General features: G+C 33.0%; 2 protein-coding genes across 5 annotated transcripts; both read left to right on the top strand.

Annotated features, from left to right (window-relative positions):
• The first annotated feature begins 182 nt into the window (after window positions 1–182).
• On the top strand, window positions 183–3,107 carry LOC107484540 (L-type lectin-domain containing receptor kinase IV.1). Its single transcript, XM_016105095.3, has 2 exons — window positions 183–1,659; window positions 2,235–3,107. The coding sequence occupies exons 1-2, from the start codon at window positions 273–275 to the stop codon at window positions 2,912–2,914; spliced, it is 2,067 nt and encodes a 688-aa protein (XP_015960581.1). The 5' UTR covers window positions 183–272; the 3' UTR covers window positions 2,915–3,107.
• Window positions 3,108–12,667: 9,560 nt separating this feature from the next.
• LOC107484541 (uncharacterized) lies at window positions 12,668–16,913 on the top strand. Of its 4 annotated transcripts, none has more exons than XM_016105096.3 (8): window positions 12,668–12,920; window positions 13,056–13,111; window positions 14,419–14,562; window positions 15,168–15,241; window positions 15,384–15,438; window positions 15,514–15,576; window positions 15,845–15,993; window positions 16,589–16,913. In XM_016105096.3, exons 1-8 carry the CDS (start codon window positions 12,872–12,874, stop codon window positions 16,665–16,667), a joined length of 669 nt encoding a protein of 222 aa, XP_015960582.1. In that variant the 5' UTR covers window positions 12,668–12,871; the 3' UTR covers window positions 16,668–16,913. The 4 variants fall into 4 exon arrangements, 3 of the variants coding, with proteins under 3 accessions (XP_015960582.1, XP_015960585.1, XP_015960584.1); XR_001591162.3 differs by having other exon boundaries at window positions 12,670–12,920; window positions 15,931–15,993; window positions 16,589–16,648; XM_016105099.3 differs by having other exon boundaries at window positions 12,670–12,920; window positions 15,931–15,972; window positions 16,589–16,684.
• Window positions 16,914–25,238: the final 8,325 nt, after the last annotated feature.

Here is a 25,238-nt window from a genome sequence, read left to right as displayed (position 1 = left end):
CTTTAATAATAATAGTAATAATAATAATGATGCATTCCATTTTTTTTTTTTTTGGGAAAAGGACAATGAATCAATGATATTGATACATCGCTCGGTTTCAACTTACAACCTGGAGAGGATATATTTGAAACGTTTCGTCTCCAAGTAAAATATTTAAACTAAAATTCGTGCTTCAAATTTAAATATATATAAGATTTACGTCTTTATATATTCTCGAGACAAAATCCATTGACCATGACCATAAGAACAACCACAGTGCATAATTTGCAATAATGCACAGTATAGCCATGTCTCTAAAGCTTCTTGCAGTGCTGTTTTTGCAGGTGGAAATGGTAGTAGTAGCAAGTGAAGATTATAACACCAACTTCATCTATAACAATGGCTTCCAGTCTTCAAACTTGACCCTTGATGGTATCGCGGGGATAACAACCAACGGTCTTTTAAAACTTACAAACGACACAAAACAAGAGAAAGGTCACGCGTTCTATCCCTATTCCGTTACTTTTAAGAACACCACTTCCGGTTTCAATAACGAAGAAGTTTTTTCTTTCTCAACTACTTTTGTTTTCGCAATACGGTCTCAATACCCAACTCTGAGTGGCCATGGGATTGTTTTCGTGATTGCGCCGCAGAGAGGGCTTCCGAATTCTCTACCAAGCCAGTACCTCGGCCTCTTCGACAAGACGAACAATGGAAACGCAACCAATCATGTGTTTGGTGTGGAACTTGACACCATTCTCAGCACAGAGTTCTCTGATATCAACGATAACCATGTTGGAATCGATATAAATGATTTGAAATCAGCACAGTCACAACCTGCAGGGTATTATAGTAATTCCGGTTTCAAGAATTTGAGCCTTATCAGTGGCTACCCTATGCAAGTGTGGGTGGAATACGATGGTGTGAAGAAGCAAATTGATGTTACTTTAGCACCAACCAACGTTGAAAAGCCGAAAAAGCCCTTATTATCATTGACCAAAGATCTTTCACCGATTCTAAACAATACCATGTATGTTGGATTCTCTTCCTCAACCGGTTCAGTTTTAACTTCCCATTATGTTCTTGGTTGGAGCTTTAAGATCAATGGCCAAGCTCAACCGCTTCTTATTTCTCAACTCCCAAAGCTTCCAAGGCTAGGTGAAAGAAAGGAATCAAAGGCTCTCACTATTGGGGTACCTATGATTTCACTCACTGTGGTGTTCGTGGTGATTCTAGCAGTGATTTATTTCATAAGAAGAAAGAAGAAGTTTTCGGAGTTGGTTGAAGATTGGGAAATGGAATACGGTCCTCACAGGTTTAAGTACAAAGATCTTTACTTTGCAACAAAGGGGTTCAAGGAGAAGGAACTTTTGGGAAGTGGTGGATTTGGAAGGGTCTACAAAGGTGTGATGCCAGCTTCTAAGGTTGAGGTTGCTGTGAAGAGGGTGTCCCATGAATCTAGGCAGGGGATGAGGGAATTTGTGGCAGAGATTGTTAGTATCGGCCGCCTCCGCCACCGCAATCTGGTTCCTCTCCTCGGATACTGCCGTCGTAAAGGGGAGTTGCTTCTTGTCTATGACTACATGCCCAAGGGAAGCTTAGACAAGTATCTGTATAACCAACCAAGAGTCACCCTCAATTGGAACCAAAGGTTCATAATCATCAAAGGCGTTGCTTCAGGTTTGTTAAAATAAATTTTTTCAACTACGACTAAAAGTTCCAAAAATGTTGGATTGAACTGATATGTGTGTGTCTCACATTTTATGTATACTCACATATTCTCTTTATTGAGCAACACCTCTCTATAACTGAGAGATGCTATGTCTACTTCTATATGTAATGACTATATCAAAAGTAAAGGAAGAGTAATATAAGTAGGTACGGTTGTTGAATATAGTCCTAAAGGTAGATCCTTTTCTGTTAATTTGGTACATTGAGAAGGTGGTTATTTTCGCGAAAACTTGAATAGTTTGACATATTTGATTGAATTATTTAATGGTTCGCAATATCATATTTACATGAAGAGGTCTTTATGGACATAATCATCTATTAAAAATACTTCATGATATTAAAAATAATCTTTAGAGAATAATTTGTATAAAATAAAATAAAAATATTTTGTGAATTTTACTTGAGGCAAACCTCTCATATTTTGAGAATTATCTTATATTTGCAAATTGCAATGTAGCATTAACCCCCACCAAATTAAAAATTTTTTGGTAGCCTAAATTTCCTGGATTTGTGATGCGGTTCAGGTCTGTTCTATCTACACGAAGAATGGGAGCAAGTAGTGGTCCATAGAGACATAAAAGCGAGCAATGTATTACTAGATGCAGAATTGAATGGCAGGTTAGGTGACTTTGGTCTTGCAAGGTTGTATGACCATGGAAGTGATCCTCAAACCACACATGTTGTCGGAACACTTGGATACCTTGCACCTGAGAACACCAGAACCGGTAAGGCCACTACAATGTCTGACGTATATTCTTTCGGCGCATTTCTTCTTGAAGTTGCCTGTGGAAGGAGGCCAATAGAGCTAGTAGATGAATCTGAGAACTCAATACTGGTTGATTGGGTTTATAGTTGTTGGAAAAATGGTGAGATTCTTGAGGCGAAGGATCCAAATTTTGGCACAGATTATAGAGCAGAAGAGGTTGAACTTGTGTTGAAACTTGGTTTGTTGTGTTCACATTCTGAGCCCATGGCTAGGCCAAGCATGCGGCAAGTTGTTCAGTACTTAGAAGGGGATTTTCCTCTTCCTGATTTGCATTTGCTTAGTTTGTCTTCAACAGGGTTAACATTTGGGCACTATGTAGAGGATTTTCAAGAGTTTCAATTGTCTTATCCCTCCTCTTCTACTAGTAAGGCATTTTCCCGTGATACTACTACTACTACTACATCAGTTGCTGCATCACTTCTCTCTGGTGGTCGTTGATTTGATTCAAGGCACATTAGATGGACATGTTCTATTTCATTGTAGAGTATCTTCTTTATTATTGTGCCAAATTTTGAGTATCAACTGATCAAGCACTTTCCCAGCATTTGAGACTGAGATTGGTTTATAGCATTATAGAGTTATTGCTTGTTGCATATAAATTTGTCATCGACTCATGGGGTTTCTTATTCTAGGATGTATTTGGCAATACAAATTACAATAGTACGGTGTAATTAGCCATATAATTTCGACATTGTTGTTTGTATTCGACTTTTGGGAACAAATTTTTTGAAATGACGAAAATAAAAAAGGATAAAATTAGGAAATATATAGCGACAGAAATTTTTTATTTGACAAAATCTCATCTCATTACAAAAAGTTCGCTAATATTATTGAATTTACCATTGAATCCCGTATATAAATCCAAGAGTAAATTATCATCAGATTCTATCCAGCAAAAAATTTTTCGATAAAAATATATTATGTCAGATTTTCTTCAACTGACGCTAAATAAATTTTCTTGCTTCTACCGTTTTAGACGTTCTAACAAAAAATTATTTCATCAGAACATCAAAATTTATACATATAAATGACTCTATCCCACAAATAATATTTCTCACTCCAACATTCAAATTAAAAACACATATATCATTCATAATATTTTGCACAAACAAAGACTCATTAATAAGTTAGCGTTTGTTTTCGGGGATAGGACACAGAGACATAGATAATACTCGTTTAAAGAATGTTTGGAAGTAGAGACATAAAAAGTGGACATATTGTCTCCGAGACAGTTTTTTATACTTTTGTGTCCACTCTTTTACGAAGGACAATGATGGACACGGGATTTGGAAGAGTGGACACGGACAATTTTATAAATTTTGTTTTCCTTTTTTTCCACTATTACCCTTTTTTATTTTTCCTATTGAGTTGTTAAGAGATACTTTTTTCTTCCTGTTCTTTCTCTATCTCTTTCTTTTCCAAGTACTCTCTCCTTTCTGTAGAATTTTTTATTGGGGTAGATAATTCTTTTCTTTTTATCGTTTTACTTCAATATCATTTTAACCTTATATTATATTATTTGATTTGTAATAAAAATAATAACAAAAATAATTAATCTTAAAACTTTTGAAAGATAAATATTATCAAAAGTAAAATTGATCTTTTAAAATGCTAAAAAATAATTTATAAATTGTAATTGATTTTATATAATTTAAAGAAAAATCAGTTTTTTATTCTTCAAATATTTTTTTCAAGTTCTGTCTGTACTCCTACGTATTCTCATTATTTATTAAATTAATTTGTATTGATATAGAAAATTTGGAATCACAGGGCTATTTTAGTCATTTCATATAATATTTTAGTCTTGTCCATGTGTATCCAAACATAATACTAAACATTACATTAGTGTCTTATCCATCGTATCCAAACACAATACATAAAAGATAATTTTTAATGTCTTCGTCCTATTGTCTTCGTTTCAGTGTCATGTTCTGTTCTATCTCTAAAAACAAACGCAGCCTAATTTACAGAATTTTCCTAAAACCAAGTGTGGCAAACAGGCATGCCCACACATCTAGCCTTGCCAAAGCTGGCTTAAAAAGATAGTATGAATATTCTACATGACCTACCTTTTTGACGGATTGAGAGATTAATAGGCTGGTCTGTTACAAAAGAATTTTTTTCTAGAAAAAATTCAAGAAAAAATGTTATCAATCTAATTAAATGAAAAATAAAATTCTTAACCTGATAACCGATTGACCATAACAAAAAGGAATTAGAAGACGAATAATTACTCAATTATAGATTTAGCCATTTAAAATTAGTTTTTTTTTCTTTTTTTGGTCTTTGCCAATATTGCCATTCAAGATTAGGTTAGGACGTTAGGTAGGACTTTTATAACTTTTATAGCCAAGAAAAAAGGTGGGCGCCTGTTGGCCAATCTGGCTAAAGCCCATATAGTCAAGCAAGATGCGTTTGGTGAGCATGTTCTTTGCATTCTCAACTTTCAAACCTACCTATTGTTTTTTTGACAAGTTAAAGGAACAGACCACGAGTTTCACTTTGTTATTATCCCTACTTGGACTCACAATTGTAATTACCAATTAGACAAATGATTCTGCAAGAGTTACTATGAAGTGGCTTCAATAAGTTGGTATTCATGAACGTGTGGGAGATTGTTCTAACAATTGTGCTAGAGACCCGATTACGAATCTAGCCAACTAGAACTAACTAAAAATTATTTTTTTTTCTTTTGACCTAGCAAAAAAATTATATTTCCAAAGACTTTTTAAAATCCTTTTAAAGGAAATGTTAATTTAAATTATCACAAGAAATATCTAAAATTTAATGAAAAAATCATCTAAAATTATTTTAAAAATTTAAAATTTATTTAAATATTTATTTTCAAAATTTAAAATTATTTAAAAAAAGAAAAATTTCAAAATTCATTTTAAAATATCCTAAATTATTTCTAAAATCATCTTAAAAATTCTAAAATTCGAAAAATTTATTTTAAAAATTCTAAAATTTATTTTAAAATACAAAACCTAACAAAATGATACATCTAACATTATTAGAAAAGAAACATTCAAAAATTAGAAAAAGAAACTTCTAAAACTATAAAATAGAAGTAAAATAGTCATTAAACACAAGAAAATACTAAATGAATAATTATGTAAAACAGGGGCATAATGGATTTTTGATAAAAATCTAAGATTAAAACAATGAAAGTGAGAAGTTAAGAATAAAATAGTAACTACAAAAAAAAAGAATAAGGCCAGAAACGTCTCTTAAAAAATTGATATGACGAATAAAAGAAATTTTTAAAATGTTTATGATCGCCTGGCAGAACGAAGATGTTATTCCACCTAGCTGGTCTCGAATGATGTGGGAACGCCCACTGTATGATTATGTTGTTCCTCAACTTGACCATGATGGCTATATACCTGACTGTACTCAGTTGTGGAACCATATCCGGGCTTAGTCCTGGGTAACATCGGGTGCAGCATAAGTTCATGGCCTGCTTAGGACAGACATGAATCATATTGTTTGTTGTATTCTCTCTGTACTTATAAGCATTTTTTCTGTGACTGAGTGATTTGTCTATTCTCTATTTCTATATTTTGTGTGTATTAGCTGCTGGTTTTTTATTTTTCAGAGTTCTACGATTATTCTGTATTCGTTTCCTGTTATTGTGATTAGTTATTGAGGTAGATTAGAAGAGAATGAACAAAAAATTGGAATTATGATTTACGAATAGCTAATCGATAGTAAACCTAGGGATAATCCCACCAAATCTCACTATGATTTGATAAACATTAGAACCATTCCCCAGGTTTGATATAGGATTGTTTACCTCCTTTAGGTTAGTACCCTACTGAAAACCTTAGGTTCTCACCCTCTTTCCCCTTTCTCTATAGATGAATCCTCCAGGAGTGATTGTTGCCATGGGAATTCTATTTGTTGAGATGCGGCATGTGTTTTCTAATAGGACATTATGTGGGAGGGCACTATCGTCTGGGGAGAAACATGTACTTGGATATACATATTCCGCGATTGTCCCTTCATTGATCCGCTATTTAGTCCAGAGTTCAACCCAGACTATCCAGGTGACTTTCCACTTGCTGACTTACATCTTGGACGTATGCATTATGCTTTTCCTCCGCAGTATTTGATAAACCGCTATTTTATGGTTTATTTTGTACTGAATTGAGTGGATTTTATCCATTATTCTCACAGTTATTCATATAATTCACATGTTTTGCATTTTTCTTCCTAATTTTGTGCTATGATTGAAAACATGCTTCTTTAGCCTTAAATTTGCTAATTTTAATCATCTCTTATTACCATTCGATACCGTGATATGTGCGTTAAGTGATTTTCGATTTTATAGGACAGGAATGGCTTAGAGGATGGAAAGGAAGCATGCAAGAGTGGAAGGAACACAAGAGATTGAAGTTTTGAGAAGCTGGCAGCGACGCGCACGCGTGGACGACGCGCACGCGTGGACGACGCGTACGCGTGACTAGTGCAGAAAACGAGTGACGCGCACGCGTGGATAATGCATACATGTGACCAGGATTTTGTCAAGCGACGTGTACGCGTGACAAAGCGTCACGTGCTGCAGATATCAAAAAACGCTGGGGGCAATTTCTGGGCTGGTTTTGCCCAGTTTCAAGCCCGAAAACATAGATTAGAGGCTGCAAAGTGGAGAAATCACTCATTCACACACTTTAGGTTTAGATGTAGTTTTTCTAGAGATTGAGGCTCTCTCCTCTCTCTAGGTTTTAGGGTTTCTAGTTTTATTTCTTCTTCAATTCAGATTTCCATCTTGTTTTAATTTAGTTTCTCTTCTACATTTTATCATTCTAGCATCTTAGTTTATTTCCCTTTGATTGATGTCTTTATTTTTCCAATTTAATTTATGAACTCTTCATGTTAGATTCAATTTCCTTTTAATACAATTTGAGGTATTTCATGTTTGTTGCTTCTTTCTTCATTTGTTGTTATTGAGTCCTTGCAATTGTTGGTTTAGATTTTATTATCTCTTATTAATTCTCTATGCTTTTATTTTGTGCCTTCCAAGTGTTTGATAAAATGTTTGGTTGGATTCTAAATTAGATTTTTATGTTCTTAACTTAGATTGATCAATTAGAGACTCTTGAGTTATCAAAATTCTTTTGTTGATTGGTGATTGAGACTTGCTAGTTGGCTTAGGCTTCACTAAATCTAGTTTTTTATTAGGACTTGTGAACTTAAGTTGATTTTGCTCACTTGACTTTCCTTCATTGTTAGAGGTTAACTAAGTGAAAGTAAAAGGAAATTACCATCACAATTGATGACGATAATGAGGATAGGAATTCCAATTCTCAATCCTTGTTAGGACTTTTCTTAGTTGTTCTTTTATTTCCTTGTTATCTTACTTTCTTGTTCCTTATTCCAAAACCCAAAAATATACTTTTCCATAACCAATTATAACTACACTTTCCTGCAATTCCTTGAGAGACGACCCAAGGTTTAAATACTTCGGTTAATATTATTGGGTTTGCTTAAGTGACAAACAATTTAAATATTGATTGAGGTTTAATTGTCGGTTTAGAACTATACTTGCAACGTGATATTTTTGTGAAAATCTTTACCGACATTTTTCCTCCGTCAGTACTATCATGAAGAGTTTCATCCAGCAGGGCCACACGTAGAACCTTAGCCAGAGGTCCCACCAGAGCCTTAGCCCGATCCCATACTAGATGATCCGCTAGAAACTCAGTTCGATCCTCTGAGAAAGGTATTTGTTCTAATGAGAACCAATGGATTCATTGATAGTTCATTTGAGAAGGAGAATCCTGAGGAGGATCCAGCTTGGAAGGATCAATCAGCAACTAATGAAGGCTCCGATTCCCCGTCAAGTAGTGAAGCTGCGAAAGATGGGTCGGGGATTATTTGTGATGGTTCCGACATAAGAATGGTTGCCTGAGGCTTAGATCTTGAAGACAGTAATTAGATAGTCTACTTACGAGTTCTAGAATATGTTTTCCTCTTCTTCTAGTATTTTCTGAGGAATAAGACTTTACTGTTTATTTGTTAGCCTAGGTAATAGAATGTGTGTGTATGCGCGCACACATGTGTGTGTATTATAAGTCTACTAAGTACTAACTTCTGAGTCATATGTGTTGAATACTTGATATGAACCTTTTGTGTCATCTATTTACTGTATGAACTGAACCTTGAGACATTATATGTATGATAACTATTTTACCTTGTATTCTGTTATTTGATTATACGGTGTTATTAATAAACTTATAAAATTCAACTATGTTACACGATTACAAAATTACGGCAAACTCATATCTATATACATACTACAAAGTCTAGAATTTTAGGAGACAACTGTATGGTAATGTCTAACAATTGGTAGTTGTCCGGACATGCCGAGAGTTAGGATGTTACAACTAACTATAGGTGCAGCCAACTTGAACAACCTTTCAAAAATTCTGATTTTGAAATTTAAAAAAGGAAAAACAACCATTTGTACCCATGAACTTTACGAACATTGACAAAAATACCCATTAAAGAAAGAAACTAACATTGTATCCATCAAAGATGGATTCCGTACGACAAAAGTACCCAAATCCTAAATTTATGTTGACTTTTTAATAAAATTTCAGAATTAGCCCATCCTTATCTTCAACCCCTCCTCTCTTCTTTTCCAAATCTCAAACACCTACATTGCCACTACCTTAACCACCCTCTATTCTCTACTACTCCACTAACCACCACTGCCATCATCTTTCCACGCTGACGATGACAAAGACAACAACAAGGTAACCAGGCGATCCATCCGTTCCCACACAACGCTACCACCTTCAACTGCAGCCATCCAAACTCCACGGCGGCCCAACGCCGCCTCAAGCCCATGCACAGATCACCTATACCTTGGCACAGTGGCAAGTTCAGAGTTTAGAGCCACCGGATTCAAGCTCCAGCAGCGCGCACAGAGATGCCACAATGCCTCTCCGGCCAAGACCCCATCTAATGCCGCCACAAGATGGAGAAGCTCCGGAAGCGAGATTGAACTGAGACAAGGTCCCTTCCCGTGGTACGATTTAACTCCTCATAGGTCCACTTCAAGCTCATGAAATCCATGGAGAAAGGTCCTATATTTACAACAATACAAATTACAAATTTATTATATAATTAATGAAGTTGAACAAATTTTCTGTAATTAATAATTTATTTGTTTTTATCTATACCCAAATTGAACTAATTGAGTGTATTCATTGTTCAAATTCTCTCAGAAATCTCCAATCATATCTATGTTAGGATTCTTGTCAAGTCAGAGAATGACTCTGATAACCACAACGGCAATGGAGGTGCGTGGCGTTGACCGTGACGAAGATGACGCGGAATTTGGGGAAGAGGGAGAGAGAAAGGGGGAGAGAGATCCGGTTGGAGAGGTTGTGTCGGTGATCAAGTTTCTTGGAGATGGGTTCATGAAGATGGAAATGCCGTCATGGTAGCGGTGGTGGAGTAGAAGAGAAAAAAGAAGGTGGTTAAGGTGGTGGTAATGGAGGGGATGTGAAAGTTTGAGTGGGAAAGAAGCAATGGTTGGGAGCTGATGTTGAAGATAATGGTGGGGGTAATTCTAGAATTTTATTAAAAAGTCAACATAAATTTACGATTTTGGTACTTTTGTCTTACGAAATCCATCTTTGATGGATACAACATTAGTTTCCTTCTTTAATGTGTATTTTTGTCAGCGTTGGTAAAGTTCATGGGTACAAATGGTTGTTTTTCCTTTAAAAAATTAAGATTAGGTTCAGAAATACGGGCCACCCAACATCAACCCTACTTGACCACCCACTCCAATCACTTTTCTCTGAAGTTGTGATCTCCATCAATAATTCTTGTCCCTCCACCTACGTCCTCCCTGTGACTATGTCCTCTCCATCCACCACATTTGTCATTCGCCACTGCGTCATCCCTCCTCCCCCAACAATACGGATGCCACCCGCCCATGCGTTCACCACCTTGAACGCGCTTACCACTCGCTCCTGTGTCCTCCCTCTCCACGACATCTCTTGGTAGGGCTGTTCCATCTTTGTCCACCCCTAGTCGCACGCGATGATCTCTGCAACACGACTCGTAGTGCCACCGACCACTGCAGTGCCCTCCCCCTCACAAACGCAGTGCCGTCAAGTACCACCGCTATCCTTACCTCATGAACGCAGATTTGTCGATCACCACCGCAGTCCTCCGTTCCCGAATGCAACAACCTCCATTTTAGGCATCGTGTCCTGCCACATTCAAACGCAACAAGCGTCATATTCTTCGTTTAGGATAATTCTTTTTACTAGGTTTGAATGTTTTTTTCTCCTAAGTTTTGGATATTTCTTTTTCTTATGCTTTGGAATTTGGATGTTTCTTCTTTTTGAGTATTGGATATTTTCTAATAGTTTTAGATGTTTCTTACTTAGTTTTCGGTTGTTCTTTTTTCAATATTTTTTGGATATTTTATTTTGTTAGGTTTTAAATAATTTTGGATATTTCTTTCTTCTTAGGCTTTGGATGTTTCTTTTTGGTACATTTCAGATGTTTTTTTTTATTATGAATTTTTATAATGATTTTTAAAATAATTTTAAAAGTTTTAAAATGAATTTTAAAATTTTTAAAATAATTTTAGAATTTTTAAATTTCCCGTAATTGGTTACTTAGCGGATTGAAAAGATAATAATAAGAGTAAATATTTATTTTAGTCTTTAAAAATTTTATATACGATATTTTATTTCTCAATAAATTTTTATTTTTTAAAATTCTTTGAGAATGATTCTGTTCTGGAAAATTTATTTTTAAGTTACTTTGAATCAATTTTTTTATATGTATGTTGGATAAATAAGTTTTTAATAAATTTTAGGGTAAAGTATATTGTCTTTTGATGTTTATAAAAAAATTTAAAAATATTTCGAAATTTTATTTTGTTTCAATTTTGTCTTTTAAAATTTTCGATTTGTGTCAAATATATTCTTGATCAATCCAGTAATAATGCATAGCAATTATGTCTGATTTGCTTGTGTTGACGGTTGTTCTTATGAAATTGTTGTTAAATTAGTCCTAAATTTTTTAAAAAATTAGTCGTCGAAAGTATATTTAATGCAAATTGAAAACTTTGAGATAAAATTAAAACAAAATAAAACTTAGAGACATTTTTTAAACTTTTAACAAACTTTAAAAAAATAAAATATACTTTATCCTAAATTTTATTATAAGACAATTTAGTCATAAAAAATATATTCTAAAATAAATTAATACCCTTTTAAAGTGACGTAAAGTTCAATTTATTCGACAGAAATAATTTTTAAAAATTTTTGAGAATAAAAATTTGTTATTCCTTAAAAATAATTTGGGTATTTATTTTAAAAATAAATAGAGGATTTAGCTAAAATATATTTGGAAGACACATGATAAACAAATATATTAATAACTTATTATTTTATATTTTTAATACAAAATTTTTAATTTATAAATTTAATATATATTTTTAAAGTGCAAAACAGATAATTCCGTAAATAAAAGGTTTAATTACTCTAGTAGTTCCTATAGTCTTACGAAATTTTCAATTAGGTTCCTATACTTTTTTTCTTTCTAATTGAGGAAAAAAATCATAGTTGTCAGAATCGAACCGGTGATCGAACCGATCAAGCTATTGAGTTACTGGATGATTGGTTCAACCGGTGGGTCACTGGTTCAACCGGTTAATCCGGTCCTATGTAAATAAATAATAAAAATATTATACTATTATATACTACAAGTATTTATTAAAAAAATAATATTAATAAATATTATGTAATCAAAAAAAGAAAAAATAAGTGAATTTATAATGGTTGTTAAATAAAAATATAATTAATTTAAAAATAAGTAAGTTTATAACTAAAATTAAAATAAATTAAATAAAAATAAATATATTTGATAAAAAATATCTATATATATAATAATTTGTAAATATATTAATTAAAATTGTGAGTGTTTGTGACTTGTTACTTTTTCATTGAGAACAAGGGTTCGAACCCCACCCCACCCGTTCACATCGGTTCTCTTTCTTGTTCAGTTTAATTAACAAACTGAATTAATTTAAAAGACCCGATTAAAAATAAAAAATATAGAAATCTAATTAAAAGTTTTGAAAAATTATAAGAAACAAAGGTTTGTGGATGAATAAAATTGAAATTGGGCTGGACCTAGAAGTGGGATCCTGACCCAGAAGGGGAAGAAAAAGAGTTGTGGGCTCCACGGTGATTTCCTTGCCCTTCTTAAAACAGTTAACACTTAACAGCAAGAAGTGAGAACTGAGAAGAATTAAGCAGTCTTTGATCGTAAAACTCTCCTCCACTCTCCAGATTCATCCATTTCTGCATTTTTCTAATTAAAACCTTCCAACAAACTCATCGACGCACTAGAGAGATGCCCGTCAGAGTATTGGTTGAAAGTTCCACGCCTTCGCAGGTTTCAGGTAATCCACTTTTCTTCACCCTATTTCTTCTTTTTCTTTTTCCCCTCGCAAATTGCGATTTATGAATGTGTTAGTTTTCGCAGATTACTGTCCAAAATTGATAGTTCGTCCTTTTAATTTGATTGTTTGATTTAGGCGCTAATTCTGGCCATACTTCATTCCAAGCTTGTACACTTCTAGGCATTGGCCAGGTATGTTTCCTTTCTTTTTCGTGTTTTTTTTTTATTTTTTTATTAATTAATTTATTTTTTGTGATTTATGTTCGGCTTCGATTCTTCATTTGTTTGAGCCTTTGAAAAAATGGGGGTTGTGGAGATAGAACAGACTTTTTTTTTTAATTTTCGATCATGAAGATAGAAAACACTTAAGCGGCTTAATATGTAACTTTGAAATTTCAGTACATTCAAAACTTAATGCATTTAGATATAATTTATTTACAGATAACTGAATTGTAAATGTATCAAAATTCCAAAGTGACATATATAAATGGAGAAGAGGGAGTATTTGTTTAGTGTTTTTCAGCTTTTGTTACATTTCCAATTCATGGTGGAAATATGTCTGATCGATTCGCCACGGTTTTTCATTTTGTTCATACTTTCTACTTTCCAAATAGATATTGGAGACGCTATTTGAGGATAGGTATTTATGTATGTATGTATGTTGCCTATATGTGTCCTTATTTCTAAGTTGTGATTGTGGCGCAATCTGGTTGAGTTATTAGTTCTCAAAATTGAACTTATGATTCGTTTCTAGATACTGAGGCCTTGCTAGAGAACTAGTGAGAAAACACAAATGGTACAGTACTTGTCTATAAAATGTTCATTTCTCTTTTATTCTAAAATGATGTTCAATTTTATTTTATTTTCTTCTACCGTTGTGAGAGATTAAGTATATTATTTGGAAAATCAATCCGTATTTACTGCTGATCCATATTGCTTAAAGAATATTAATAAAGAACACCTGGTCATAGTCTAAAAGATCTGTCTCCCCAAAGGGGAAATCATTGAAGGATAACACTCTTAGAACACATGGATGCAGGGTGGTTCCTTAGATGAAGGAAGAAAGCAAATCAGTAAGATGATTTCTTGCCCATAAATCAGTTCGTAGTTCACTTGTTTTTTCTTGTTAGAACAAATGAATAATTCTAGGGAGTGAAATATCAATATAATACAAAAATGGGAAGAGCTGCAAAGCAGGTCCTTGGACAAAAGAATATGCATGAGATGCCGTGATTATATCTGTCCAGAAATTAGAAAGTTTGTTTCCATTCATCATTTCGTCTCTATTTATATTTTGTACTAATTAATAGGGCCTAGAAGATGAAGATTTTCCTATTAGTTAGTCTTATTTGTGGTTCTTGGATAGTGTATAGCAGTGGTATCCTAGATAAAATAACTTAAGCTAAACCATTGAATTAGATTTCACATATTTTGGCCGGTATATCACGCTAGATGAGTTTGAAATCCCAGTATTGACTCCAAGTGTTTATGTTTCACAGGCCTTTTCTGGGACACAGAACGTTTCTAGCCTACAAAAGGATGAAGCATGGAGAGTAAATGTTCGTATACAAGGATGTGATCTTGAGCATGGTTATCTATGTGGCACCATGGAAGCTCTTAATGTTCCTATGGCCGACACACCAGTATGCAGCTTATTCCTTGTTCTTCCTAAAATGTGAAAATGGATAAGAAATCAAGAAAATGCTATTCATCGTCTTTAGTTTGAGCTATTTGTCATGTTAATCACTATTATGCCAAAACTTATAATCTATTAATTTATGACTTCAGTCTGCAATAGTTGTTGTCATATACTTGCTGTTCTTGTATCCAAAAATCAAGTCAAAGACATGATATTATTATGTTTGTTTGAAAGATCAAATCAGAACATAGTGTCAATCACCAAAATCAAAACACAGTATTTTTAGATTTTGAGAGAAGAAGAGAGGGGGGGAGGGGGAGGGAGGGGATGACGCTCCCTTTCCTGTCAGAGCCTCCGCCCCTACTGGCAGTCGTCTTAATTTTTGTTGATTTCTTGAATAAGCTTCATTTGTCTCATTTTATATTGGAGCAATGACATTAGTTTTCTGTCTGCTTTTATCACTTACTAATCATCCATCATATACCTTAAGGTTTCTGTAACCAAATTCACTTTTAGTGAGATATTTCCTTATATGCCCTGGTTGTGTGTTCAGCTATCAAAAGAGAAAAATTGCTCTGGTATTGACTTTGTCTTAATGGCTCATATCAGGTTGTAACATTCTGGGAAGGGGAGATTGTTGATACCAAAAATTATACGTTCTTCACTGGCAAATGGGAAGCAACGTATGTTATTAGGGAATAACTTTTAAATTTAGCTATGAGTTTAATTTGAATAACACAAATGATGCCACACACCTCTATTTATATTGACAAACTTTTGCTTTTTTGCTTGCTTGTTTGTTCTTTCCCTTTTCTACTTTCTCAGACCAGAAGATGATATAAGGCACTGGACTAAGTTTCAATCATTTTCACCCCTCATGGTAATGACCTATAATTTGCTATGGTTTTCTATAATATGCATATGTTTGGTTATCAATGACCTTCAATCTTTTCAGGGCCAAGTAGAAGTTGATGGTGGCAAGTCTTTGGACCTAAGCAACTATCCTTACATATTCATGGTAACTTGATTTTTAGCTGTGTGTAAAATGAAACAACCATGCGATGTATATACAAAAAATCAGCCTCTAAATCAGCCACCTGTATAGAATACATATTAAAATACAAAATAAACATTGAAAATGAATTAAACACATGTATTTGTACACAAATACATAGTGGTTGATTTTTTGTATGCATATAGCATTTTTAAAATGAAAATTTGGAAAACTCTACTTGTTTTAGCAATGAATCCTCTGCGAAATTCATTAATTGAGGTTTTTGTCGCAGAGATGGAAGGAGCAGTATTTTGTGAATGTTGGAACCGACTGCGGGTTAACTATAGCTGGCTTTTACTATGTTTGTTTCTCTTGCAGTGATGGATCTATAAGCGGGTTTTATTATGATCCCAACAGCAGGTTCTCTTCCTTTTCCTATTGGTATATTTTGTGGCCTCAGTTCTGCCTGCTCTTCACTGCTCTTATTAATCCTTCTATTTGTTTATGTTAAGCATGTGAATTCTTCCTTATTTCTGTAAATTAAGGGTATGTTTGTTTCTGGTTTCAAAAAGTGATTTTATAAGTTAATTTTGTATATAGTTAAAAAAATGCTGAAAAAAAAATTGATCTTAATCAGAAACTAAAAATCCTGAAAACTTTTTTTTCTTGGAAATTTTACGGTGTATTTAAGTTTATGTTTTTATTTTTGGTTCCATTTTCAGTGTTTTTTTTTTGGATTTTGTTAAGAAAAAAGAGAAAATAGAAGGTAAAAGCAGAAAATAGAATTTTATTGTTTTCATTTTTTTCCTTCATAAAATCCTGAAAATAGAAAATGTTGAAAATTATAACAAAAAATAAAAACGCAAACCAATGGCATCCTTCTTTATTTAATAAAATTGATACAAACATGTAAAAAAGTTATTTTCTTTTTTTTGTCAAAAAGCTGGTTTTTGGTTAGAAATGGCTAAAACAAATGCACCCTAATTCTCTTATAACAAATGAAAGTGTGATATAAAAATTCATGAATTCTTTGCAGCCCTTTCCAGAAGCTTGAATTGAAATCCACAAATGATGGAAGATCAGGTTTCAGTTTTCCATCGTATGAGTTGCAATAGGTTTCAAGGCATATATATAATATTGTTAAAACTTAAAAGTTCAGCATCCAACTAAGTCTTGCTTAAATGTTGGGCCAATTTGGCAAGACGACCTGGAAGGCTATGCAAGAGTACAAGATTGTATTTTTGTATGTAAGTTGTGATGAAAATATGACAAATTCAAGCTTGTTATTATCATGATTGATATTATTGTATAATGATCACAAATCAAGGATTAATAGATTATCAAATGTTAGAATCCCCCAATTTATACGACTACCTCTTCCTGGTGACTTCAACGTTGATTATACTACCTTTTTATTTTCAGATTCAGCTATTTTGAAATTTTGTATCCTAGAGATGGGGAATGAAGTTTGAACACCTAAATGTTTCTTATTTTGTATGCATTGATTATTGCTGAAATAAATAAGTAATTTTAGATATAATAAGATTTGGTTGGGTAAAGTTTTTTTTTTAAATTAGTTTATAAAAATTAGCTTTTAAAAGATAGTTTCTTTAACAATTATAATATCTATGTTGGGTTAAGTACAATTTTAATCTCTAACATAGAAGGCGAAAATTTATTTTGTCTCCAGCCTTTTTTTTGCTACAAAATGGTCCCGAAAGTTTCAGAAGTTTTTTTACCAAATTTTTTATTTTTATTACAAAAATATCCCTAACTTTAAAAAAAAGTCTTGAATAAGGGAGAAGGGAATCACGCACGCTGGGGGGTGTTGGTTTAGAAGAAGGGGAAGGGAAGGTGGGAAAGGGGAAGGAGAAAGGCCGCCGCCGTTGCTCCTTTCCTCTTCGCGCTTACTCCAAAGCAACCGTGACCCTCTCTCCCTCCTTCTCTCCTTTCCTGTCTCGGACCTTTTCGAATTAGAGCTCACCGCGTGCGAGCCTTCTATGCTTCACCACCGCGCAGCAATGTGGAGCCCTTCTTCCCCACTGTCCGTTCGCGCCATCTCGTCCCTACATCCCTCAATCGCTGTTGTAGAAGTAACCAGAGCCACCACTGCCCGTTCCCCTCCCTCAATCCCTATCGCATAAGGAACCAGAGCCACTACTGCCCGTTCTCCTCCCTCCAGCCCCTTCCCGTCATGCCCAGACTGCCGGCGCTCCACCACTGCCTCCCCTGTCCCTTCTTTTCTATTTTCTATTTTCATAATCCAGGTTACAATTTTGCTTTCAATTTCTGATTTTTATTAGTGTTAGTTCCTTGATTTGATTCTGGATTAGTTTAGCTAGATTTTGATTTTCTGTTAGTTGATTTTAGGTGGGTATGATAGAATTAGCTTAAGTTATTGAATTGTTGAAAGTTGCTGCCGAATTGTTGTTGTTGAATTAGCTTAGGTTTGATGGAATTAGTTTAGGTTATTGAATTTTTGTTAATGGTTAACAGTATACATGATCCATTGTTATTGTTCTTTTTCTTTGTCTGGTTGTTGTTGTTTCATTGATGTTGCTTCTGCTATTCTGCCGCTTCTGGTTCAGCTTCGGATTCTGTTTTTGTTTCTGGTTGATTTTGGGGAAGAAGGGGAAGGGCATTTTTGTCCGAAGGACGATTTTAAAACAAACTAAAACTTTCAGGACCATTTTGTAGCCAAAAAATGCTGGAGACGAAATAAATTTTCAGTCTCTACCTTAGAGACCAAAATCATACTTAACCTATCTATGTTTAATAAATTAAATTAAAATTGGTTTTTAATAAGTACAAGTAAGAACAAGTGTGTTTGGTAAAATAGTTTCTAAAATTTAAAAACACTATAATAAATATTAATATAAGAATTAAATTTGAATATAAAAAAATGTATGAGGTTATATTAGATTTTTTTAAATTTTAATAAGCATAAATCTTTTTTCAAAAACTCTACCTTAGATATTTTTTAAAACCTTCCTCCTCCTCCCATTCGAAGATCGAGTAATCCTCCTCCTCCCATTTGAAGATCGAGTAATCGTCCTTTTCTGTATCGATATGGTTGTAGCACCCTAACTTTTAGCACCTCATGATCGTACTAAAAGTTCGAGCGCTACTAACCTCTATTCCTTTAATTATATACTATATTTATTTAATATTAGACCTTCACGAATATGAACCGAAACTTTTAGTTAAGAAAAAGAAGATTCTTTACTTTTGATCACTTAATCACAAAGATACATAGCATTATATATATAGACTTATTTCAAGATTTTCAAAATACAAGTCCTATCCTCTCTAAAATCCAAAAGAATAAACGACGAGGGAAAAATAAAATCTAACAACTCAACTTGTAAACATAATCTTCTATGCTCCTGTGCCTCCGTACTAAACCTTCGCACCTGTAGCTGAAAGGGGTGGAAATAGGGGGTAAGAACTAGGGAGTTCTTAGTAGGGTCGGGGTGTATAGTTATACTCATTTTATTACCATAGCCAACAGCAATGGACAATAGAATACATTTAGACTTAACAAACAAAGAACACAGAAATTAAGCAATCATATAGCACACCCACAATCACAAGAAACACACTCACAAACAAATATACACAAACACGTATGATGCATGTCTATCCCTAGTGCAAGTAATGAGCTCATCTGTCGGTTTCAACCCGCTCCCGACGTAACTCAACAACCTTTGTCTGAGTTTGGTTTCCAGTGTCATAACCTCTGTAAGCAACCTCTGACTTACAAGTGCGACTCTCTTGAGCCGATGTATGCAAATATAACCTCTGCAAGCAACATCTGTCTTATAGGTGAGGTTCTCACTAGCAAATGTATGTATTGATAACCTCTGTAAGCAACCTCTGTCTTACAGGTGTGACCATCCTCTGGATTGACCGATGTATCTCTGGAAAGCAAATCTCGGTGGACTCACTACCTTATCTCTGCTCGTTTTCAGCAGGTAGACAATTATCTCTGCTCGTTCTTTCTTTCTTTTCTTTTATGTTATCTTTTCTTTTAAAACCAAAATCACCTTTTGATGACATTCTTCAAAACCTTTAAAAGAATTCCACTTCAACCAATTCTTCTTTCAAAAGACAAAGAGAAATTATTTACTAGTTAAACCCCTCAACAAAGACTCTAGAATTTAGGGAAGCGACAACCAATCTCATTTTCTTAAGTTCATTGGAAATCCTTAACAATCATTGTTTTCTTAAATTGAGTTAATCAAATAAAGTTTCTAAATCAAATCAAAACCAAACCATACAAATCGGAGGTTCCAAACCAATGTCAAAGCCAACACCAAGCCTAATTCCATCCTTAAAATTAATTCTTTAACTTTTTCCAAGACGTCAAAAAACGAAATTATTCAGTCAAAATTCAATTACTTTTAAAGTTCACTAAACTCATCCGAATAAAAATTTTAAGTCAAATTCAAAACATATGCCCTTTTCATATTTAAATCAACCTTAAAACATAATACTTCTCTTAAATAATTTAAAATCGTAAAATAATTCTTTTCTAAATAAATCAAACTCAAAAGATATATTTTTCTAAAATGAATTAAACTCGAAACATAACTATTTTTTTTAATAAATCAAAAGCAAATAATAGAACCTCTCAAATCCAATCTTTTTTAAAATAATATTTCAAACAAAGTCTTAAATTTTATAACAAACTTTCGACAGCATCTCCCCTAAAACTCGGACTTTACCACCCTTCTCAGGTCCATCCAAACCAATTCTCAAATTCTTTCAAATTGTTTCTAATAAATCAAAACAATTTCTAATATAAAAGAAAATATAAAATTAGACCAATTAAAATCCAACCGCTTTCAAAATCAAACCATTTTCATATCTTAAAGCATGTCATTAATTCATTTCTTATTAAATCTCAATGTCATCATCAAATCTCACCAATTTCACTTGATTACCAACAATATTTCAGCTCCGAATTTATCAAAATAATTCGGTTCTTGGCTACGCTTAAACTGACCAAATTTCAAACTAATCACAAATATCAATATATCATAAAATTCAACATAAATTCAGTCAAATTCAATCAATAATCAATGAAATAAACATTCACTTATCAAATTCACATTTAATAATTATAAAGTTACCAAAACACTACTTCCGTACAAAATCAAAATACTCGTAACTACGAAGAAGCTTTTTGACCGAATTGTCGAAGAAGAAAATGTCAGAAATCATCTGTACCTCCTAAAACTCCAGTTGATCGAACTCAAGAGATAGGAGAGCTACGTCACCATCAACTTTCACCGATCAAAAATGACGCCAATATATAAATGAGGAAAATACAAACACTTTTAACAGATTAAAATTTTTTATTGAAGTTACGAATCATAAAAAATCGAACTCCAAAGGTCAAAAGTTCCATGGTTTCTCATTCCCTCGCTCTCACGGCCATTCTTTCTTTTCTTTCTTCAAAATGAAACATTCACGGTTGGTTTTGGCTATGAGAACGATGATGATTAATGGTAATAATAATGGCTTATTTGGTTTGGTGACACACAGGGGAGGGGTCGGGTGTCTTCCATGAACCACGTGTCAAGTTATAAAGCTGTTAAATCAGTAGTTCAAGTTATAAATATCTTAAACGGATAACTATAAAAATTAGATATATTAAAACACAAGTAATAATATATATGAGTTACTAATATAAATAACATTAGTAACATAATGATAAAACATATAGGTGAAGCATTAGTAAAGTTAAGTTCACCAAAGAATACCAATATTTACTAATATCGACGAATATTGAGCTCGATAATAATATTATTAACTAAACTCTATTTTTAAATTAAAAAAATATCAATTACTCAAATTAAAATATACATATAATTTTCATTATTTATAAATTACTAAAATGATAGTTTTAATTATGTAAAATATTTTATCATAACAAAAATATATAAGAATATGAATTTAATTCAATTCAAATAATTATAAATTAATTTAATTACTTTTAATAAAATAATTTCTAAAAATAAGAAACTCCCATTTATAAAATAAAGAGTAAAGTATTGTTTTAGTCCCCAACGTTTGGGGTAAGTCTTATTTGTGTCCCTAATGTTTAAATCGTCATATTTGTATCCCTAACGTTTATAAAAGTGATTCAATATTATCCTACTATCACTTATACTAACAAATGAGATTATATTTTTCAATTATTCTCATTTGGATGTATTCATTCTCAATTAGGTCTCACTTAGATGTGTTCGATTTTAATATTATACCTACTATTTGTGTTTAGATTCAATCATGTTCCTAGAAAAGTGAATTATGTAAATTTTGTATGAATTAGTTTAACTTTTTATAAGCTATTTTTCAGAGTAGATATTCGATTCTATCCCAGACATTTGTATTCTAACTTCAATAAGGGATTTTTCAAACTCAAACTAAAGCGTTCATGATGTGTAATTGACGGCAAGATAATATTGAATCACTTTTACAAACGTTAGGGATACAAATAGGACGATTTAAACGTTAGGGACACAAATAGGATTTACCCCAAATGTTGGGGACAAAAATGATACTTTACTCTAAAATAAATTATAACTTATTTATATTTATATTTTTAAAATTGATGGTCGTTACATTTAGGGGTAAATTTAAGAGTTGTCCCTAACATTTAAATTATCCTACTTAAGTACCTAACATTTCAAAATCGTCTCAATTTTAGTAATCTATTAACAAAGTTGACGATAGGATGACATTAAGACGATTTTAAAATGTTGGGGACTTAAATAGGACAAAAATCTTGAAGGACAAAAAATGATACTTTATTCTTAGTTACTAAATCAAGTAAAATGAAAGTGAATTTTAATGGACTAAATTGCATTAGGAATTCAAAATTTTTACTAATCATGGAGTGCATGTAAAATTACTAATAGATAAATTTCTGAAAAAGGATAAAAAACAGCATGATATATATACAAATAAAGTATGAATTATACTTTTTTTGTCTTTAATGTACTGCTAATGATTAATTTAAATAAATTTTATTTTCTTACTTTGAAATAAGTTTTAATTTTATCCTTAAAATAATCTCAATTTTTTTACTATACATAATTATTCAATTATTTTTTTAATCACATCTAAGTAAATTATTCTTAATTCACTACAAAAAAAATGTTGAATACTGTCAAATTTAGCATCGGATATTAACAATATTTTTATAGGCGGATTTGGCAATAAATTCGTTAGGTCAAAATGCTACCGACGAATTTGCTTTTTGACGGTAAATTCACCAGTAATAATTGAAGAAAAAAAGAAAAAATTGGTGTGAATTTTACCGTCGTATTTATTGGCCCCGGTAAGCCCAAAATCCGCCAGTAAGCCCAATTACTAGAACGCTGCATTTTGTCACGGCAACACGTTATCGTTGGATAAATCTACTGATAAATCCAACGGTAAACGTGTCCTAAATTTGAATCATAAATCCTCTTCTCCCTCATTTTCGAACTAGTCTCTCTAACTTTCTCCTCTCTCTCTCTCCCTCTCTTCCCCCTTCTTTCAAACCTCCTCTGACAGCCCTTTCCGTTAGCCACCATCAACAGCATCCAAATTAATGATTGCATGGACTTGGTTAGTGCTCCTTTTGTCGCGTAGATCGCACTGTCGCTGTCGTTTTTGTTGCTCCTACCACTGCTGCTACCGCTGCTTCCTATGTCACCAGAGATGCATTCTTCTTTCTCTTTAGATAGGTTGTCCTCCTCCCTCTCTATATTATTTGTTTACAATTTATTTAAAATAAATTCTAATACAACCCTACCGGTTGGTTACCTCCATTGCCGTTGTGTCATTTTTGCTGCTAATGCGCCAGAAAAGTTCTCACTAATACTGCAATTGTCTATAGATAACTCACTCACTAATTAGTTTAGAGTAGTAAAACCCTAATTTATTTTTTTTTTGTCTTTACTTGTCAATAATCGTCATAAAGCATAAATAATGATATAGGAAAGATCATGGCAGCATTAATTTCATTTGCAAATGTCTAGTCCATGTATTTGTTTGTTTTTTAGAAATTGAAACCTTTTATTTATTCTTATATTGTATTTCCCCACTTTCATTGTTTCATATATTTTAATGATCATTTCTCAATTCTTATATGGATATAAGGGGTGTGGACTCACTTAGGTGTCTCAATATTCAAAACAAAAAATTACAAAATTGAATGGAGGTGAGAATTGGGTGAGAAATTTTAATTTTTTACCATTTTGTTCGAATGAATTTGAAGAGAATTTCGAGATGAATACATGGCTGCAGACGGCTCGTCAATCGAAAAAAATTATGATGATTTAAAGTTGGATTTGAATATAGGCAAGCGTTTCCTCACCTTCTCTTCTCCCTAACCGTGCTTGCTCTCTATTTTGCTAAAGTGGAGTGAGTTTGGGGTATTGGGAGAGTGTTTAAAGTATTGCTCTTGGGCCTACTTGGATTCGATTCAATTGGTTATGTTCGTCGGTTCGATTTTTGGCTAAAATTTTTAAAATTAATGTTTTAATTCGTAATTTAAATATTTTCACTTCTATAATTTAAAAAATTAATTTTTTAATTTCTTCGCCTCATAATTAATTTATTAATTAATTATTAATTAACTAGGGTTTTACACAAGAAGTCTCGGGGTACCGGAAGAAATCCTTCCTCTACCCTGATCACGGCTACGACCACGACCAGCATCCTGATCCACAGCACCTTTACCTATCGTCTTGTCTGCGAATAACATACCAATTAATAGAAATTCAACACAAGAAATCAATAATAAATTACAACAATACCTAGTAATTCCTATAACTAATATCACAACATTAAGTTCAACATTTGATGATCTGAATAGCAACTGTCTTACAATACAACCATATCAACTATAATGTGCATTATTGGATCTAAACCAGATACTAAGTTTGAAAAATACTTCATTCAAGCAACTTAGCAGTTACCCATAACATATATACGCATAACTCAATTAGCAAATAATATTCATCGCATTAGAATCCTATATCAAAAATAGATTTAATTAACTATGCCAAGCAAAAATCAAACACCCTAAATCACATGGTAGCTACAACATGAAATTTAAAACGGACAATAGACATAGAGGCATATAAACGAACATTTGGCAAGAACATACATCAAAGATGCACAATTAACGCAACTAAGTAAAAGTTGAGAGCTTCTTTTTCAAGCCAATGCTATTCAACTAAATTTCAGCAATTGTTCAACAAAATAAATAGTCTTTTAACATTAATTCACACATTCAACATATTCAATAAAAAATTAGCAGCATTATCCATCAATTCAGTCAATTTCCAACACTTTCACTAATATAACACAAACTAATAATCCTAAAACTAACCTATCCTAACCACCTAAAATTCACTAAAATAAAAAATTAACTATAACTAAATTAGTTAACTAAAATTAGAATAATGAAACAACCTAACCAAAATAGAATTTGAAGAAGAAAGAGAAATACTGTTTAAAGAAACTTGGAATGCAGAATGGCAGAATGGTGGTCGCCGAAGCTACAGGTGGCGGAAGGCTGGTATCCAAAGAATGGAAAACTCACTGAAGGCTGGGCAGTAGCGGTGCGATTATGGCGGGGACGAGGGTCGTTTGACGGCACGAGAGGAGAGGAGCAGAGGGAA

The sequence above is a fragment of the Arachis duranensis genome, chromosome 4 (genome assembly GCF_000817695.3).
Source record: "Arachis duranensis cultivar V14167 chromosome 4, aradu.V14167.gnm2.J7QH, whole genome shotgun sequence".
Taxonomy (NCBI): domain Eukaryota; kingdom Viridiplantae; phylum Streptophyta; class Magnoliopsida; order Fabales; family Fabaceae; genus Arachis; species Arachis duranensis.
The sequence above is the reverse complement of the archived record's forward strand: the minus strand, read 5'-3'. Positions and strand labels throughout refer to the sequence as shown.